At 37.9% G+C, this 20,832-nt stretch overlaps 1 protein-coding gene across 1 annotated transcript in view; it reads left to right on the forward strand.

The window, feature by feature from the left end:
* The window catches only part of EDNRA (endothelin receptor type A), a 35,152-nt gene extending 14,828 nt beyond the window's left edge, over positions 1–20,324 (forward strand). Inside the window, exons 3-8 of the mRNA XM_061354190.1 lie at positions 1,352–1,479; positions 10,403–10,601; positions 14,233–14,385; positions 16,479–16,612; positions 17,003–17,111; positions 18,400–20,324. Of these exons, the coding sequence (XP_061210174.1) occupies positions 1,352–1,479; positions 10,403–10,601; positions 14,233–14,385; positions 16,479–16,612; positions 17,003–17,111; positions 18,400–18,540 (864 nt within the window). The 3' untranslated portion in view covers positions 18,541–20,324. The remainder of the gene's footprint in view (positions 1–1,351; positions 1,480–10,402; positions 10,602–14,232; positions 14,386–16,478; positions 16,613–17,002; positions 17,112–18,399) is intronic.
* Positions 20,325–20,832: the final 508 nt, after the last annotated feature.

The raw sequence follows: 20,832 nt of genomic DNA on the forward strand, positions 1-20,832 counted from the left end.
ATCTGGTCTAGTGGCAGGTGTCCCTGCCTGTGGCAGAGGGCTGGAACTAGATGAGCTTTAAGGTCCCTTCCAACCCAGACCATTCTGTGATTCTATGAATTATCCAGATTTCCAGACATTTTTCTAAGTAATCCACATTAAATATCCACAACTGTTTTTACTGCCCATAAAATTGCAGCAAAACAGCCAGTAGGATGTTGACAGTTACCTATCTGTCTGAAGAACTTGATATTTTCATTTCAGTTCTAATGCTTTAAATTATGCAATTGCTTTAACAGAAGTTGATAAGAGCGTAAGAACTGCTGGCATATATTACACAAATGATTTATCTCTTATTCAATATCCTACACCTTACAGAGGCTCAGTAGCAGAAACTTGGGAAGATTAAAAAAGCAATAGTGCAAGAGTGACTCTTCCCTCTTCTGCAAAAGAACTAATGGTGACTGTAAGATACTTTTCTTGAGTGAATTCTGATAAGTTGAGCTCAGTGTTTTGTATTGTCTTAATTTCTCACTTATTTACTTTCACTGAATGTAATCTGTAAAAGGAGATCTTCTGTAACTGCAGTCAGTTGTAGATTTTACTATCCTGGATAATTTGGTATCCTGTATTTTGAATATATTCTTGCTGAAAGCTTTAACAGTTAGTTACAGATGTAAAGACTACCGTTTCTGTGATAACCATTCACATGTATTCACATGAATCAACACATTCATATTTGTTATATAAATGCCTCCCTGGGTATACTAACCTAAACCCAGTTACTCATGCGGTTTTCTAAATGGATGCTTTTCTATTGCCTTGTAGTACAGGCCAGATGTACGTGTGATGCTAGTCCTTTAAAACATAATATGGAACAAATTTTGTATGTACAATATTTTCTCCACACACTCAAGGATCTGGCAGTGAATACTGTTGTGAGTTACATAGTGGTACATTTACAGTGACAAGAATCTACTAGCGTGCAGCATGAGAATTTAGCTCTGAGGTATTTCATTATAAACTGTGAGTTATGCTTGTACTGCTTGGTTTTGGGCTATTGTAATTGCAACTGTTTGCGACAGGCTTGAGTTAGACTTTTATTATTCTGTACTGGTGACTGAAGCACAATAATAAAAAATCTTTAACAATGCAAATTGTGACTAGAACAGTACAAAGTTAACACCTAAGTTTAAACTTTTGCCCTCTTGTGCTTCTATAGTAGCAATTTCTTCTCAGACTCACAGTACTAAGGATATGCTTGAGGTATGGAGAATTCGAGGTTACAATGGCTGTGGCTAAGAAAAGAATTACAGTTGTTACATACCTGATGAGTTACAAATATTCTGATTATTTTGTATCTTCTCTTTAGCTCCTTGCTCAGAAATGGCCTTTTGGAGATTCTGAATTTGGACAGTTTCTTTGCAAATTCCTGCCCTTTATACAGAAGGCATCGGTGGGAATCACAGTGCTTAACCTCTGTGCCCTTAGTGTGGACAGGTACAGTATGATTTTCCCTTTTGATGGACATTGTTCTTGCCCTTGCAGTTTTCCTAAAACTGGGAGCACTCAATATGGTCTTCTTAGTAGGCAGACAGTACAGATGTAATTTACATTCTGTTTTTTTGATACCCTGGCTATAACAAAGCACCACATCTGCAGCTCAAAGTATAAATGAAGCCATTAGACTAATTATCTTTACATTCTTTTAAAAGCATTATTTCAATTTCCTTTACTAGACAAAAATTTATTGGGATTTGACACAGTACTCAGACTTCTTTCTTTCATATGACCTCATGTTTGTTCTGTATTTGAACAGGATCATAGTCTTTAGTCTTAAAAAAACCTTTTTCAATACACTGCCTATGGGCCATAAATACAGTGTTTATTTTGACAACTTTTATAACTAATTGAGTTTTATTGAAAAACACATTGGAAACTTGCTTTGATAGTTTGAAAATTAATTCCTCTGCTAAAAGTGCTCAGGAAGATTCATAAACTCTTTGAGAGAACAATAGCTAAGGTACTTCTGAACATTATTCTTTTATGCTTTCTTTCTTCATACTTATAAAGCAATAGCAGATGAAGACTTCACTTCTGTAAAAGCTATTATTATTGGTCTTGAATTGACTTGATCATGTTCTAGTCCAAAATATCAGTAACTCTGATACAGAAAAATATTGATAAATAAAATGCATTACATATATTAGTACAGTGATGCAACAGTAAAAGAAACTTTAAAATTAATCTTGGTTTGGCTTTACATAACAAGTTGATGTACAACATTTGCAACAGATGAGTAGCTTAGTACCACATCCATACATAAGATACAGTTCTTTATTGCATCAGCTGAAGCCAGAAACAAAATATGGAACACAGACAAGCGTTCTACTTACAGTTTGGAGTCTGAGAACTATAGAAAGAATCCTATTTCTCAAACAATATCTTCCTGTCATAAAATACAATCTCATGGACTGTTCTAAGGAATAAATCATATGAAACAGTGAGTTTGTTAGGTAAGTTCTGACCAATGCAGTCTCACTAGATTTATTCATACTGTTACATGCCTTTTCAAAAATTGGAAGTAACTCAGCTGAAGCTACCTCTTTATACATGCATATGTATTTTTTTACAAGCACTGATTTGTTAATCCTCACAGTAATCAATCAAAGGTTTTTGCCATTTTAATAAAGTCTTGTATGGGATCAGACTCAGACTATTTAATTTCCTCCCCCAGTTTAACACCCTTTGCCAAAGACATATGCTTTATTACCTGGTACTACTCTAGTAAATATTAGTGTTAGAAACCAGACATACACAGCCAGATTCTAATACTAACATGAAGTGAATCTACGTTAAATCACAATGAAATCATGATCTAAGAGCACCTCTAACAAGTTAGGTCGTGCACTGGGAGTGGCGTGGTCATATTAATACAAAATTCCACATCAGCTAATGTTTGCTTTTCAGTATGGAAAATTAGTAAATATGGAATTGTTTGCTGTTGCAGCTGGACTGATTCTGGTCTACAGATAAGAAATTTTTTTCTTCAAAGAGCTCCCTGAAAATTCATTGAGAATCTCATTATAATAATTTTACATATTTATATAGATTTCTGTATATATTTTATAAATTATAATAATTTATAATCTTTTATATTCATTTTGGGTGTCTATAATGGAATTGCATTCTACAAGGTAGAAGATAAGAGTAAATTGGTATAATGAATTCAGAGCTCCATAACTGTTAACTCTCTGTCCATCTTTCAGACTACAGCATTAATCAAGAACAGGACTAATTTTTTTTTCGTACAAGGACTGTTCTCTTTGCAAACAATGTCTTGTTGTGAAACTTCACTCATTACTACTGCTGTAGGCACAAAATGACTTGCACTGACAGAGTATTAAAGTTTAACCATACATGCCCAAGGGGAAAAATGCTCACTCACAAGTGGAGAGGGTCTTAAGAGGCTGAAACAAAACACCAAACCAGCCATTCACCCCTCAGAGAACTTCACGTTTGTTTCAGATGCCTCCCACGCATTTTTAAACAGCAGGTCATGATGGTGACCATAGTCTGACTCTTTATAAACAGTGTCTGACTGTGACTAAGAGGAAGGATATTTCCCTTCCTGAGCTTTTACACTTACATCTCAAGCATAATGATTTTTAGGAAGAAATGGTTTTAAGAAGATTGAAGAGATTGATCTAATTTTTTTATACCCTCTTCTTGTTTCCTCTGCATACTAGATTACATAGAACATTAATCTCAGGGTAGGTACTTTCATCTGGCCCAACTTCGAGTAAGTGTACTAGATAGTTGAGGTTTTACCACTAAAACAATGCTCTAAGAGCTTTACTGACTTAAGAGCTGTGCAATCAACACATGGCTGGCTATATCTAAACTGAACAAAACCTCTAATCTCTCACAAGAAAGAAGAATATATTGGTACCAGCAGCAGTAGTGTCATTTAAGAACTGTTCTGACCCTAATCTTGATGACTGCTTCTTATAGAATCATAGAATAGTTAGGGTTGGAAAGGACCTTAAGATCATCTAGTTTGAAACCCCCTGCCATGGGCACCTGGTCTTGAACACCGCCAGGGATGAAGCATTCACAACCTCCCTAGGCAACCCATTCCAGTGCCTCACCACCCTAACAGGAAAGAATTTCTTCCTTATATCCAATCTAAACTTCCCCTGTTTAAGTTTTAACCCGTTACCCCTTGTCCTATCACTACAGTTCCTAATGAAGAGTCCCTCCCGAACATTTTTATAACTCCCCTTCAGATACTGGAAGGCTGCTATGAGGTCTCCATGCAGCCTTCTCTTCTCCAGGCTGAACAGCCCCAACTTTCTCAGCCGACCTTCATATGGGAGGTGCTCCAGTCCCCTGATCATCCTCATGTCCTCCTCTGGACTTGTTCCAACAGCTCCATGTCCTTTTTATGTTGACGACACCAGAACTGCACACAATACTCCAAGTGAAGTCTCACAAGAGCAGAGGAAAGTGGCAGGATCACCTCCTTTGACCTGCTGGTCATGCTCCTTTTGATGCAGCCCAGGATACGGTTGGCTTTCTGGGCTGCAAGCGCACACTCTTGGCTCATGTTCATTTTCTTATCAACCAGCACCCCCAAGTCCTTCTCCACAGGGCTGCTCTGAATCTCTTCTCTGCCCAACCTGTAGCTGTGCCTGGGATTACTCCAACCCAGGTGTAGGACCTTGCACTTGGCATGGTTAAACTTCATGAGGTTGGCATCAGCCCACCTCACAAGTGTCTCAAGGTGCCTCTGGATGGCATTCCTTCCCTCCAGCGTATCAACCGAACCACACAGCTTGGTGTCATCGGCAAACTTGCTGAGGGCGCACTCAATCCCACTGTCCATGTCAGCAACAAAGATGTTAAACAAGACCGGTCCCACCACAGATCCCTGATGGACACCACTCGTTACAGGTCTCCAGCTGGACATTGAGCCATTGACCACAACTCTTTGCGTGCAGCCATTCAGCCAGTTCTTTATCCACCGAGTTGTCCTCCTATCAAATTGATGGCTCTCCAATTTAGAGACAATGATGTCGTGTGGGACTGTGTCAAACGCTTTGCACAAGTCCAGGTAGATGACATTAGTTCTGTAGCCCCTGTCTATCAGTTCTGTAGCCCCATCATAGAAAAATTGGTCAGTCAGGATTTCCCTTTAGTGAAGCCATGCTGGTTGTCACCAAGCACCTTGTTGTTTTTCGTGTGCCTTAGCATGTCTTCCAGGAGAATCTGCTCCAAGATTTTGCCAGGCACAGAGGTGAGACTGACTGGCCTGTAATTCCCCGGGTCACCCATTTTCCCCTTCTTGAAAATGGGGGTTATATTTCCCTTTTTCCACTCATCGGGAACTTCACCTGACTGCCATGATTTTTCAAATGTGATGGCCAGTGGCTTAGCAACTTCATTTGCCAGCTCCTTCAGGACCCACGGATGGATTTCATCAGGTCCCATGGACTTGTGTGCGTTCAGGTTTTTAAGATGGTCTCGAACCAGATCCTCTCCTACACTGGGCCTAAGGTCTTCATTCTTGCAGTCCCTGCATCTGCCTTCCAAGACTTGGGTGGTGTGGTCAGAGCCTTTGTCAGTGAAGACCGAGGCAAAGAAGTCCTTTAGAACCTCAGCCTTCTCCAAATCCAGGGTAGCCAGTTCTCCTCATAGCTTCCAGAGAGGGCCCACATTGTCCCTAATCTGTTTTTTATTCGCTACATACTTACAGAATCCCTTCCTGTTATCTTTACCATCCCTAGCCAAGTTTAATTCTAACTGGGTCTTAGCTTTCCTAACCTGGTCCCTAGCTTCCCAGACAACATCCGTGTCCTTGATTACGTCTCTTATCTTTTCTATATTGATTTTCCCTCTTATAAAGCGCCAATGATACTTGCAGAACAGACACATGTTATACTACAGAGCCATTTGAACAACTAATTTTCTGATGCAGTCAAAATGAATAGGGGAAACAAAAGCACCTACTCTTACAGACAGCAGGCATGGAGAACTGACAGTCCACAGACAAGCTGTAGCCGATAATTTAATTTTCATACACTGATTTCACTTCATAAGGTCCAAAGTAATTTTTTTTTCATTCTAATTAGATACCACTATGGTGAAATTCACCCTAACTGTTCCAAGAACTAATTCGGGCCACAGCAAAACCCACAACCATTCTGTCCTAATGCTGTAAGTCTAACTAGAGTTCTAGAATTACTCTTTACCAAAGAATAATGAAATCATGGAGAGAGTATAGAAAAGCATCAGAAGTGATTCAGTGGCCTTGCATATCTCAATTTTTTGCTTATCAAGTGATACTTTAAAACTATTTATATATAATATCCAAGTACTGAAATACAGATGGTGTAACAGATATCCATGGGGTCTTTAGCTTAGCAAAGAAAGCTTAGCTGAGAAGAGATTTAGAGCAGCCCTGCGGAGAAGGACTTGGGGGTGCTGGTCGATGAGAAAATGAACATGAGCCGGCTTCAGTGTGCGCTTGCAGCCCAGAAAGTCAACCGTATCCTGGGCTGCATCAAAAGGAGCGTGACCAGCAGGTCAAAGGAGGTGATCCTGCCACTTTCCTCTCCTCTCGCGAGACCTCACTTGGAGTATTGTGTGCAGTTCAGGTGTCCTCAGCGTAAAAAGGACATGGAGCTGTTGGAACAAGTCGAGAGGAGGGCCACGAGGATGATCAGGGGACTGGAGCACCTCCCATATAAAGGTCTGCTGAGAAAGTTGGGGCTGTTCAGCCTGGAGAAGAGAAGGCTGCGTGGAGACCTCATGGCAGCCTTCCAGTATCTGAAGGGGGCATACAGGGATGCTGGGGATGGACTCTTCATTAGGGACTGTAGTGACAGGACAAGGGGTAATGGGTTTAAACTGAAAAAGGGGAAGTTTAGATTGGATATAAGGAGGAAATTCTTTCCTGTTAGGGTGGTGAGGCACTGGAATAGGTTACCCAGGGAGGTTGTGAATGCTCCATCCCTGGCAGTGTTCAAGGCCAGGTTGGATGAGGCCTTGGGTGATATGGTTTAGAGCGAGGTGTCCCTGCCCATGTCATGGGGGTTGGAACTAGATGATCTTAAGGTCCTTTCCAACCCTAACTATTCTATGATTCTATGATTCTATATAATAAGAACACATAAGAGGTTTCAGCCAGACAAATTTGAAATGAAAGTAAGGTACACATTTTTAACAACGAGAGTGATTAACCATAAAAAGAAACCACCAGGGAAGTGTGAGGATGTCCTGCTCTCAGATCCAGAGAGGATGTCCTTCTGAAAGAAATACTTTAAGCAAGTTATAAATAGATAGGAGTACAAAATATTTAATTGTATGTATGTGTACTTCATGATGAAATGATCCCCTGTTCTTACATACTTTGCATCTCTAAATATAAGTAGAATAAGGGACTGCAGAGTCTATGAAAAGCAAGTTGGAATACACAGGTAAGAATGGAAAAGGGAGAAGAAAAAAACGAGAGTAACTGAAGGGCACGATATAATAAAGTTGACATGCATCAGGAGTAGAAAATGAAAAGGGGATAGAGAATGATAGAATCATAGAATGGTTTGGGTTCAAAGGGACCTTAAAGATCATCTACTTCCAAACCCCTTCCATGGGCAGCGACACCTTCCACTGACGAGGTTGCTCAAAGCAACCCATCCAACCTGATCACCCTATTGAACGGAGAAAAGGAAATGACCTGGAAAAGAACTGAGTACTTTAACCAAGGCTGGAGACAAAAGGGAAGCAAAGAGAAAAAAAAGTAAAATAAAACACACACATAAGCAGATTTTAGATTGGGAAATTAATTGTAATGCGTGATGCTTGTATTTTATGTCAGTTCCCTGGCAAACATCCTGTCTTTTCTAAGTATGAGGGAAATAAACCCTGCAGGATTTTCCCACTCTTAATTATGTGAGGTCTGCGGCTAGACGAAGATCCTATATTTTACATAACTCATAGAACACCCACTTGAAAAATTACACTACCACTGATTTTCCAAATCACTCTTAGAGCGGTGAGTAAAGAGACCAAGTAATTGTAGGTTAATATGCATTCAGCAAATTTTGCTCTAAATACTGAGCTTCTTATGCTTTAGCTGAAGCCATTCATAAAATTCTTCAGCCAGTAATTTCTTATCTGATAGTTACTTGAATTGTGAGCTGAAAAAAGTGCTAATAAAATACACACAGGACCCAAATCCTTACTGCTGTGCATACTGATCTTTTCATCTGCAAACCATCTGTAACCCAGAAATGCAAGAAAGGAGAGAAACGGATTTACAATTTACAAGCCATTGTTGTCAGTTATATAGTTACAGAGGTGACACAACACAATCTACATTTTTTACTTGAAAAATATCTAGTCTACAGGCTCCTATTTGCTAAGAATGTCGTTCAGTCAAGGATGAGATTGTACCCTGTGCCTTGTGCAGCTGATGGGACCAATTGTAAAATTGCCAGTCAGTAGAAAGTAAACTTGAAATTGATTGTTAAGTTTGCAAAGTTCACAAATATTTGTATGAAAGGTTATGTTTCTATGAATATTCCATCTAGCCATTAAAGCAAAAATTTGATATTTGGTAAAATGAAGTATGTGAGGATGATAAATTATTAAAAATTAAATTTGAATTTTAATATTTATAAATATGTGTGAGAAGATATGATACTGAACATTACTTTCTCAGTTATCTCAGCATAATTTATTTGTTTCAATGCTATCAGAATTCCATTCTTGTAGACCTCTTCCCCATGAGTGAACCATTGCCTCCCTCCTTTTTGATATTCTTTGAAGATAAGGATGCTTTTAGAAGATTATTTTATTTTTAATCTGGAGTCCAAAATGTAGTTTGCTTTAGTATGTTCAAAATCTTCATATATACATAAAGTACAGTGATGTACTGAGAACACTCCCACAATACACCCGTGACATGGTTCCTTACAATTTATAATTGCCTCAGTGACTTCGTATTCTGACATGTTTTAAAGCAGACAAGCAACCTTTCTTGATTTTTTTTTTTCTCCTCAACTTAAGAAGATTATCCAATGGATGGATGTCATGATATATCCATGTAGCACTGTAATTCCAAATGGGAAGGTGCTATCATTTGGGGGAAGTAAAATAAGCATTTTAGAAACTGATTCATCACTAGTGACAGAAAGTTCTCCAGCATGCATGCAAGATTATTACAGGGCCAAAAATATTTGTCCTTTCTATCATTTTTAGATAGCAGTGTCTTTGCTAAATTGTTGGAAATGCTAAGCAACTCGATCACTGCAGTTATTGCTAGACAGCAGTTAAGCCTGCTACTGAAAATGTTATTTATGGACTGGTTTCTATTCTGTGTTGTATACCCATCAGTCTTCTCCAAACAATTTTTGAAGCTTTTGACAAGAGTTGACAAAGAGGTTGAGGTCTCAAAGCTAATAAATTTCTACAGGTTCCATGAAAACTGGCAGACAACTAGTTCTTGTTTCCTGAAAGGGGGAAAAGCTGCAGCATGGTAACGAGAATATTCCAGCACTGAAGGGTCAGAGAAGATAAATAGAAGAAGAGAGAAATGTATGGGCTGTATTTGAAACTTCTTTAAGTGTTCCCATCTTTTATCAAAATTACAGTTATGAGATGCATACATATAGGAAAGCAGGCTTAAATAATTCCACTTTTTCACAGAGAAACTTGCTACCTAAGGGGTAAAGTGGTGGGAAAATATGTTGAGTTTGCCATCTACAGAATTCTTAGCCATTCACTTCAGTTTCTTACCAGAAAGGTGGTGCAGAGGCTGAGACAGCTGTCAGACAGTACTAACTAGCACTCAATTGTAGTCTAATAGAAATACAAAATGTGCTGCATAAAACCAGTATATTTAACATTGAAGTGTAAATAAAACAAATGCGTTTTCATTTCATGAAGAGTATTTTCACAGTATTCATTGCACAGAAGCTGACAACTTCATTCTAGATAGCACTGCTGTTACAGCTGAGGTAGCTGAAGGAGATAGCTGATTTGTATATATTAGAATGAGTTACGTGCCTGGAAGCTTGTTTTCTTTTATTACGTCAGTTGATCTAGTAAAAGATATAATCTGTCTTCACAAACCTTGCCTACTTTAATTAGAAATCATTAGTGTAGTCCACATAGAAGAATTCCATGGAATCCTGTGCAGAGCAGTTGCAGCTATCTCTCCGCCATCCACCCTTTGATGTGCTCTGCTGTGTCCTAGGAGGCTTGATAGCTGGCAGAGCCCCTGGAACAGACAGAAAAAATAAGCAATACAAGTCTAAGATGTCAGCTTTAGGATTTTACTTAATATGTAAAATTAAACCAAGATCTTTGAATTTAAAGAAGAAACTGAAGGTTGGAAACTTACACCTGTGTCTTTCAGGTATAGAGCAGTTGCGTCCTGGAGCCGTGTTCAGGGAATTGGAATCCCTATGATCACTGCTATTGAAATTTTCTCCATTTGGCTTCTGTCCTTCATACTGGCTATACCAGAAGCAATTGGTTTTGCTGTGGTACCTTTCAGATACAAGGATGAAGGTTATGTTACCTGCATGCTGAACCCTACAAATAGTTTTATGTTGGTAAGTAACATACATTCTTACTGTTTTGGAATCCAGAGTGTGTAGGTTAGATATTGGATTATAGTACACTTCGTTCATCCATTAAAGTACAAGATGTATTCTAATGTATATTGGTTCAAAGAGGATCCTTCAATTACAGTGACCTGATTTTCAGCTAGAGATCCTAAATGGGACTTTACAACATTTTCATTTCCTCACTACTGAGGATTCTTAATAAAGAATTTTGCAACCCAGACCTGCTTAAAGTACAGTCAAGAGATGTATCATGGTAGCCAGAGCCTTGGAAAGTATTGTTTCCAGGTAAACCACCTTGGAGCCTGTAAATGTCAAACCCCATGTTTTACCATGATTAGTCGTCCTTTTGCATGCAGTAACCAGCTCTTTTGGCAGACAAAGAAAAGGGTGGGGCCATCCTCTAGCATAACTCTTCCTGTTCTACATGCACTTACAAAATCAAACAGAGAATAATCCCTTTATTTACAAAAAATTATAGCTACAAATCTGTCAGACTCACATCTCCAGTCTAGGTTGCTTGGGCACCATTAGCTGTCCTCTAGATAGAGCAACTCAAGAGCAACAGAAGTACCTCAGAAACACCAGGCTTCTTTGACACATTTTATAGCCTTCATAGTGCTGCTGCAGTTCACCAGTTGCCAGTACCCACATTAGCTTGTTCAAAGGAAGTTAGGTGAGTAGTCACTGCAGAATTAATGTATCTTTACTGCATAGGGGGATAGTGATTTTCCTTCTGACCTTACACTGAGAAAACAGGAAAGTGGTATCTTAGTTTTTCCTTTGTGAACCCAAAGAACAGCCAGCCACCTTTCACCCAGTAATAAAGAAAAGTAGTATTCTGTTTTGTTTCAGAGAAGGCAGAGACTGCAAATTCTTTAGTTTTGAGGGAAACTCCCTTTTTTTTTTTTTTTTTGAGTGCCTAGCACTTCTTCTTTTACTGGATCAGAACACAGCCTGGGCTAGGATAGGGAAGGATAGGGCAAAATGGAAGCAGGAAATTTAGAAAGTAAGAAGTATGGATGGTTTTTCCAGAGGAACATCTCAAACTTTGGTAGGGTTACACAGACTGCAGGGATGGCAAAAACAGCAAGAGAAAATTGCAAGAGAAAACAAAAGGAATTCCCTAATGGAAATAATTAATGCAGATCGTCATAGAGTGGAGTTGCCCAGAACTTCCTATATCTTTGTTTCTAAACTCTTCAGACTATATGACTGTAGGTACTTTAGTTCCAATAATATGATTTATGAAATGCATACTGCATCAAATTTCCTTTTTGTAATGCTGTTTTTTTCTCCAGAAATGTACCTGGACAATCTCTACTTCTCTCTCTAATAAAAAATAATTTTCTCTTCCCTCTTCTCCAAAACTCTGCAGTTCATGTCTCCCATAGGCAAACTAACTTTAATTATTGTTCTGTTCTTAATGTGGTAAGAATAGCTTGTTTTGTTCTATTAGCAAGAATTAGTATCTTACTTTATGTAATTCAAAAGCTCCAACTCTCCCCATACCAGTTTGCTTTTCAAGGAAACAAACCAGCATTTATGTCCAAGCTGAGAGTAAATGTTGGATGGGTTGGTTAAAACAGAATGTCGCGTTTCAAGGCATTGCAAGCAAGTGCAATCGGAACATTAAAATGGAAACACCACTTTAACCTTAACTATAGTATTTACTACCACAAATACCACAATAAACAATTGCTAAACTTTGGGAAGGATTTATGATTAACTTCTTTTTGTTTAATAGGAGCTTTATTCATGTTTAGAGCTAACCTTGAAAGACTTAAAAGCTTCATGCTAGACCATGATTCCCAAGAGGCTGAGTGCACTAGGAAACTTGTTTAAAATGCACATTTCCTGTAGAAAATCAGTTCCATGTGGGCTTTCAAGACAAACAAAAGAATGTCTACTTCTCATAAATCAACCCAATTTCATGCTTTGATGTAAGCTTTGTGAAACTCAGATTCCACAATTAATCATTTACAGACATTTTCATGTAGGTTTTATACACAGTACTCATTTTGTTGTGCTGCCCAACCAACATGATTCTAGGCTGACTTGGAGGAATCTGCCATGGAAAAGATAATTGTCTCCATGTATTTGTAATCCTGTTCTCTGCAGAAGGAGTTGTAATTTGATTTCCCCTCAGTACAAACTCTTCAAATATGAAGCATATTGTTTTCTGGTTTTCTCCTGGCAGAATCACTGTTCCCACTGGGGAAAATTCAGCCCTCAAGGAGAGTGCAACTATGCAGCAAACTGTAGCCCCTCCTCACAGAGGGATGAGGCTAATGAGAAGGAGGAAACAAGCTAATCAAGACAATTCAGAATGTGCTGTGAGGTGGGGTTTTGGACTAGATACCGGCAGCATACTCTAAATTAGGAAGCTCTGTAAGCAGCTAACTTTGTTGAGGCAGAGGGCGAAAAATCAAAAGCCTTCCCTTTTCCTTAGCAAGTCAATTTTCTTGTGTAACTACAGCAGATTTTGAAATTAACATTATTACATATTAGCCTGTTAATCATACCACTTTTTTTTAGAGTACCATTCAGCTTTAAATGTAAACAACATGTCAAAAGCTTAGGTTTTACAAACAGGCTTCATATAATCCTCAGCTACTAGCATTTTGACATTTGGTGTGGGAACAGTGATGTACGAGAGCACATCCGCTAGGAATAAACAAGCTAGGGGAAAGAGTATGAGAAAGAAGGTTCCCTTTTACACACATCCATCTCAGTGACTAATAACATTGAAACAGGAAGTATTTAAAATGTCGTATTTCAGTGCACACTTTGGCCAAGCATAAAAGTTAAAACCCAAGATACAATATTTTCTCAAGTCTGAAAATAGAATTGTTTACAGGAAGAGTAATTTTAAATGTTTCATTAAATGTAGTATTTCCTATAATACATAAATATACTAACTTGAATCACATCTTAAATCACAGCTAACACTTTAAATCACACAGCAAAGTACTGCTACTTTATCAAGTCCCTGGTTTCCTGTCACAAAGGACAAATGGTATGCATGGCAGGAAAAGGGTTAAAAGTAACTGTTCTACTAGAAGCCACCCCATCCTAAGCTTTGCATATATGAGACAACACTTATGAAGTGGCTCCTGTCTGCTCAGTACATAAGCAAACCAACTACCAATCTTTTCACTGATAACAAAAGGTGATTAAAACTACAAGACATTTTGAATTTTCCTTTTTTGGAATCAGGACAGAAGCCATTGAGGTAAATGGCATTTCCTGAGACAAGCTTTTAGTAAGATTTGTTATCTCAAACTGACACTTTATGTTTTGGCACGTCTTTTTCATGAAACTGGATTCATGAAACTGGGGTGTAAATGTTCAGAAAACAAACAAAATTAATGCCAACCCATTACAGATTGCAACAAAGGTTGCAAGGCAGGCTATCTGTGAGGTAAAATAAATGTTTACATTGCCACAGTTCCCAGTTGTTGTTAGTTCAAAAGAGATTGACAGTAAGAAATGTTACATAATTTGTGGTGTTTACCAATAGACCAGCATACCCACTGTCACTCTTACCAAGACCTTTCTGTGGTACTTTCCATTGAATCGTAAGAAAATGTCTTCTCTTTTCTTTACCTATCTACAGTTCTACAAAGACGCAAAGGATTGGTGGCTGTTTGGTTTCTATTTCTGCATGCCGCTGGCGTGTACTGCCATCTTCTATACACTAATGACTTGTGAAATGTTAAACAGAAGAAACAGCAACTTGAGAATTGCTCTCAGTGAACACCTTAAGCAGGTAAGTACCAGGGATGCCAATGTTTTAAAACACTGTTCTCTCTTTGGGTTAGCCTAGAAATGGTTCAAAGTGAATTTGAATACAGTAAATTACAGAAAGTGAGGATGTAGGTTATTTCTGATGCTAAGGTATTTATTTAAATCCCAGAATACAAGACTAAATCATAGCATACGTAAGTACCGCAGACCACACGCTTGGGAAACTAGCCAGTTTCTTTTCTTAAGAATGTATGACAGTTGTGCTCTCCTGCACTTTAACCTCAAATGACTACTGGCTAAACGCTTTGAAATCTAGCTACAAAGATTTGCCAAAAAAAGATGGGGCTTTTTATTCAAAAAGATATGATTCCATGGGCCCTCCCTACTTGTTTCACACTTTGATATGCAACTTTAGTTTCATATAAAAAGCAATTGTTGAATAACCTGGTTTAAAACACAGTGGATTTTTTTTTCAGGGTTATTGCATTGTTGCAGTACCACTGCTGTAGCTGTTTGTACAGAGCAACAGGAGAATAGTACAAGCAAATGATCATAGAATGAAGTCACTCACAGAACCATCAGATCTCACGTTGCTGTTTTTGTAACACTGTCTGATGTTTAATTCTGAACTGAAATTTTAAAACAATCTGTAGCTTTTCCCCTGTGTTAATGTCAGCCCTTCAAATGCCACTCTTTATTTCACATTCCACATGTGAACTCCTGAAGTAGTTCCCTCAGTAGCGGAGTGAGGTTTCTGCACTGATGGTTCATTCCAGATCAGGGAAGATGGGAAAATCCTCCCCTCACAGGGCCCCAGGGCCTCCACCACAGTCTGTCCGAGGGCCACACAGAAGCTACTCCACCCATTAGAACTAGAATGGTATGTACAGGGTGGGTGGGGGAATCCACCCTCCAGCTTTCCCATACTGACCTGCAGTGCCCTATCAAGCTACTCAGAGTGTATGCCACATTTTACCAATATTTGTCTCTTTAACTATCACCTTTTTCCCTTCTTCCTTCCTTCCTTACCTACAGCCTTGTCCATATTAATGTCTAGTCACAATCCTTTTCATATTTTGGTAAAAATGGCTATTACAAGAAAAAAGAAACAAACAGTCATATTCAAATCCTAACACAGCTTACTGTAATCACACATCTGACTCTTAAGTTTTTTAATGACAAAGCCTTGTGATGTTTATTATTGTTACATTGTAGTGGCAGTTTTAGAAGTGGTATTCTTACTCCTTCATATGCTTCTCCTTATGAAATCCATGCCTACCAAACACCACTGCTATGCATTGTCAGAAATTCACCAAAACATCTGTAAATCTCTACAGCCATATAAAGTACCCATTAAATTGAAATGATTTCCTGACTAAGTATTATGAGATTAAGTTGTAATACAGACATTTTTGAAATTTTGTTTGTAAGGAACTATGCACTTAAGAACATCCAGCTCACATAGCAAGGATCACATAGGAAAATTAATATATTGGGCAGCATCCCTTTATGTAACATGATGCATACTAAATGTTAAATAATACATTGGGGAGAATTTGACATCCAGACTAGGTATATGGTTCAATGGAACTTTTACTGCCAATTGCTACAGATGCCTTGAGTTTACACATTGCCCCACAACAAGAATTAGGTGCAAGGGGTTTATCAAGCAGGTGTGATATCAGTTTCCCTCATATATGAAAAAGTTTTCTTGCCAATTATGCATGTTTCTGAAGAAAGAAGTTTTATCTGAGGGGTTGCCAGAAAACTAATCCAGTGTAGAGGAATGAGAAAGGCTGGGGAAGTAATCAAGTTAATCAAGAAAATCAAGGATTTTCCTTGGCTAATATTGGCAATGTCCTGGCAATGACCTGTGTGCTCCAGCTGCTCCAGTCTCAGTGGTAAGCAGGTTCTATTGAGGATGACCAAAATTAAGAACATGACAATCCCCAGAAAAAAAAAAACAGTTAAGGGACATCAGGTAGTCTGGAAACTGCACTTTGGGAATCTTTGCATGCTTTATTTAGATTACTTACTTTGCTGCCAACATCACTATACTACATTCACCTACCGATATGAATTAGGTACTCAGCCATAAATATTTTCTTTTTCTAGCGTCGAGAAGTTGCAAAAACCGTTTTCTGTTTAGTAGTGATTTTTGCTCTTTGCTGGTTCCCTCTCCACTTGAGCCGAATTTTGAAGAAAATGGTATACAATGAAAAAGACCCCGGCAGATGTGAACTGCTCAGGTACTTCATTTTCTATGCCAATCAATTGTTTATACTGAAAAAAATACAATGCTGCACACTTGGAGTTTATGTGAGAAATGTCATTGTGCATGCAACTGGTGTTAGAAGAGCAAACACTTTATTCTTTTTCAGCTGCATCCAGTTTCAGGGGTTTCAGTTTTAATAGAGTAGCATAATTTCAATAAATGTTGTCTGTTACCATTGTAATCGCTGTCCTCTGGCTTTTGTGAATTTCTGTGAGACAGGTTATTATAGACCTGGCATGGTACAAGATTAGACTGACGGAGTTAGGTAAGAGAGAATTAGTTTCTCTAACAGAAAGAGATTATAACCACAAAAAGCACAGTATATGAACAGTTTAAATGTTTTGCTTTCTCTTTTGTTGCTTAGTTTCCTGCTGCCATTGGATTATATCAGCATCAACCTGGCAACCATGAACTCTTGCATAAACCCAATAGCTCTGTATTTTGTGAGCAAGAAGTTTAAAAACTGTTTCCAGGTAAGATATTCTTGATAAGATTATATGTCCAGTTAATGAACTGTATTAAATCACTTATTGTCTATTTTAGCCACTGGGAGAAGAGGCAAGCAAAGGAATAAAGGATTATAAATTGCCTAGTTCACCAATTAGCAGCTCACATAACACATACCAAACTGAAAACGGAACTATCCACTTTATCTGAAATACTAAGTCAGTAAATAAGTTTGACACAGTCCTCATATGTAAAGATATAAACTGAGAGAGACATGCTCTTGTAAGTACTGTTTACCTGCATGTGACATGTTCATGAAATAGAATTTGGCTGATTACATGTTTCCCACTCAAGATGAAGACAGCACATACATAGGACACCATGCTGCTTGCAGTTAAACAATCTAAAACAACTAAAATTTTCAGGCTTGAATACCAAAACAGGCACCTGAGTTGATTTTGGCAGTTTAAAGGGCATTATGGCTTTTTTTTCCAGCTCCTACACATGAAAACATATTTTAAGGCTAAAAGAATTTCCTTGTGACAATGTGCCTATGCAAGTCCCCATTCACCTAACAAAGACAATACAGAAATAAAGAAAATGAGGGTATATAGTGGTAAATAAAGTAACGGAAAACAAAGACTGAAATAGCTTTATCTGCAAAGAAAACCAAAACACAACAGAACTGTACCATTAAACTTTCAGTCTGCAAATAGGCCACTCAAGCTACTGAAAAAAATTAATAAATTATTAGAATAGGGAGTAACTGTTTGACTGTAGCCTGCTCTGACTTGCAAACTATTCTAAGAGAGCTTTTTCACATGATAACTAAGAAGTCAGCTCTGCTTTTTACAGTCCCCTACTACATTTGGGAACTGTGGAGAGGATAATATACCTGAACGTGTCCTCAGATGAAAGGGAGAAGTAACACTGGATACTACCAGGCTGCTTCTCATATCATTAGTTCATTCTTCCCATTTGTCCTGCCAAATAAAATTACTATCCCACAATTCTAATTAAAGAATTTTCAGTTATTATTTAATTCTTCCCAGCTTCTCATCATAGCTTACTCTTTCCCTTCTAGTATCAAGATCATTAATTCAGGCAATCTTTCCACAGACCAGGCCTAATTTGCTGCATTTATTATGTTGAATAACAAGAATTGTTTGCATCCTAGGATAAAAAATTTGGCTGAGTGCAGCTATCACTCCCTTCAGCTAGAATGGTCTGTTCACTTCTGAAAAAAAATATGGCAGCCAGTCTGCACAGTTGATAGGTTTGTGTTAACCTTTTATCTATTTTTTTCATTTCCAGTCATGTCTTTGCTGTTGCTGCTCCCAGTCTAAGAGTCTAGTGACTTCAGTGCCCATGAATGGAACAAGTATTCAGTGGAAAAATCAAGAACTAAACAATCACAATACAGATCGAAGCAGCCATAAAGACAGCATAAACTGAGAATTAAGGACTCTGAGACCACTTCAGAATCAAACAGGAAAAAAAAAAGTCACAACAAAGCTATTTCAAGAGGAAGCCCAGTGACTGTTCCATAACCAATTCAGACATGTGCACCCTTATACCTAATTCTAGAGGTGACTGAGTAGATTGACTGACTGTAACCGTGATGTTCTGTGAACTGAAATCCACTGGATGGTAACTCTGTCTCTGAAAAGGATATTGATGTTATTATGACACAAAAAACTGACTTGAACTACACAGTGGTTTGCTCTTCTGAAGAAAGCAGAATCTGTCCAGTGCCTGTGACTGGTAACAATACAATCTTTTCACCTGATTGTCACCTAGAATTTATCAGTCTGGAATTTTTCAGAAGATATCATAATGGAATCTGTCTGTGGCTATATTTCTGTCTGCCCATTTGTCTTCTAATTTTTATTTGTGCGCTGGATGTATGCCATGCACCAGTATGTTTTGCATGTTGTTGTCGTTTTTCAGGTTTATGTTGGAAAATGTTTCGGTCCAAAACAGTATTTTATTTACTTATGTTACAGTGGGTCGGGACATTAGCTGGGCAGCTCGTATTTGTAGCACTTCAATACTGAAAAATAGGAAGAGAACATTTAAAGTAGCATCACATTTGGCACTTAAGCACAGATTAATACCAAAAAAAAAGAGGTATTAATAATACAGTACTTTATGGTGTTATTTATTCTAATGTTCTATACAAAATAAACATAACCTATACCAGCAAAAAGAATGAAAGATGCCCACAGAGGGGCACCTTAAAACATGTTTTTAATTAACCTACCATGTTAATTCTTAAACTATATGTACCTATTAATCTATTTAGGCTATAGCTGCGTTAAATCTCAGTTGAAATGAGTGCCAGTGGAACACAGTCAAACATTAAAGCTGTCCAAAGAGTTCTGAGAATATGTTTAGTATCATAACAACTCTGCACAACACTACTTATACATTGTGAACATGAGGTTGCAGTAATAGTGAGTGCAGAACTGTGGAAGCCTGTAACAGTTGGATGTGGACATTTTGTGCCTTATGCTTACAAAGGTCTTTGCCTTACTCTCACAACGTTCAAAGATTTTAATGGGGTTTGATAGTTTATTAGCATTGTTAACCATACAAATGCTATGAATAATATATAGAAAATATTGCTTGCATACACGTAAACTGGTGATTTACATATTATGTCCATCCATTATGGCTACATGGCAAGAGATTCCTTGTTTGGCTATAAAAATTTTTAATAGGTAGCCTTTCATTGAGTAGTGGAATTAAATAGTGTGGTGTTGTACATAAGAAGCCTCACGCACAAATCTGCTTGGAAATTTGTAGCATCTGTTGTGCCAGGCTAAGAAGCAGTAATTAGAATTCCACAATTTTGTAAACATCCAATGCATTTCAAGTGAAAGATACAATCCTGCGTGTTTTTATTTATGAGGTCAAAATGCTAGTGCCTACAGTGACTTCTGCTGCACAAGTTTCCCAAATGTTTACATTCACACAGATCCTCTAAAGTATATTAAAAAAAAAAAAGTGTTCTTTAAATTGGTTAATGTATTTTTGTGTGCTTTTGTCTCTGACATATATGCATGTATAAATACATACAAATTTATGTTCATGTGTTATCAACCTAAATACAGTCTTCTGACAGTACTCTGTAGTAGTGCCTAAGAACATGGTATCGAATGAGACTTGGGTGAATTTTGTTCAAAACATTTCATCCTCAAACTGTATCAAAAATCATAGTAAATGACTAACAACGATTGCCTTTGAGAAGGTCGAATTACTGAGTCTGTTTACGTCCTGACACCTTCACTGCTCCTTTGACAGAATCAATTGGGCAGATGAAAAAAGTGAAGAGAAAACAGATATGAGGGATTAATTTAAGTTGTAAAGTGCCCCGTCTCTATTTCAAGGCAGGAAAAAAGTTTTATGTTCATTCCCCTCTTCTATTTATCTGACAAATAAACAAAAAATTCACACTATATCACCAAATCAATAACCTGATTGTTCAGAGATATATTTTCTGCCTGTCTACATAAGACAGCAGTAGAGACAATCTTAGCCAGAAAAATTAGGACTTCTACAAGAAGAAGCCTCTACCTGCAAAAGTTTCAGATCCTGAAACAGACAAATTTTAGGCTTTATCAGCACTGGTGCCAACCACAAGGCATGAGAAGCTAACAGTTTTCTTTCCAGCATTAACACTTCAAACATCTATTGCTTTCAATCCAGTAGCTCGTTCTGTTATGTGTCAAAGATATATGCACG

The sequence above is a fragment of the Neopsephotus bourkii genome, unplaced genomic scaffold, assembly GCF_033783945.1.
Source record: "Neopsephotus bourkii isolate Nb327-2 ecotype Australia unplaced genomic scaffold, CSIRO-AGI_Nbou_v1 NB_718, whole genome shotgun sequence".
Taxonomy (NCBI): Eukaryota; Metazoa; Chordata; class Aves; order Psittaciformes; family Psittacidae; genus Neopsephotus; species Neopsephotus bourkii.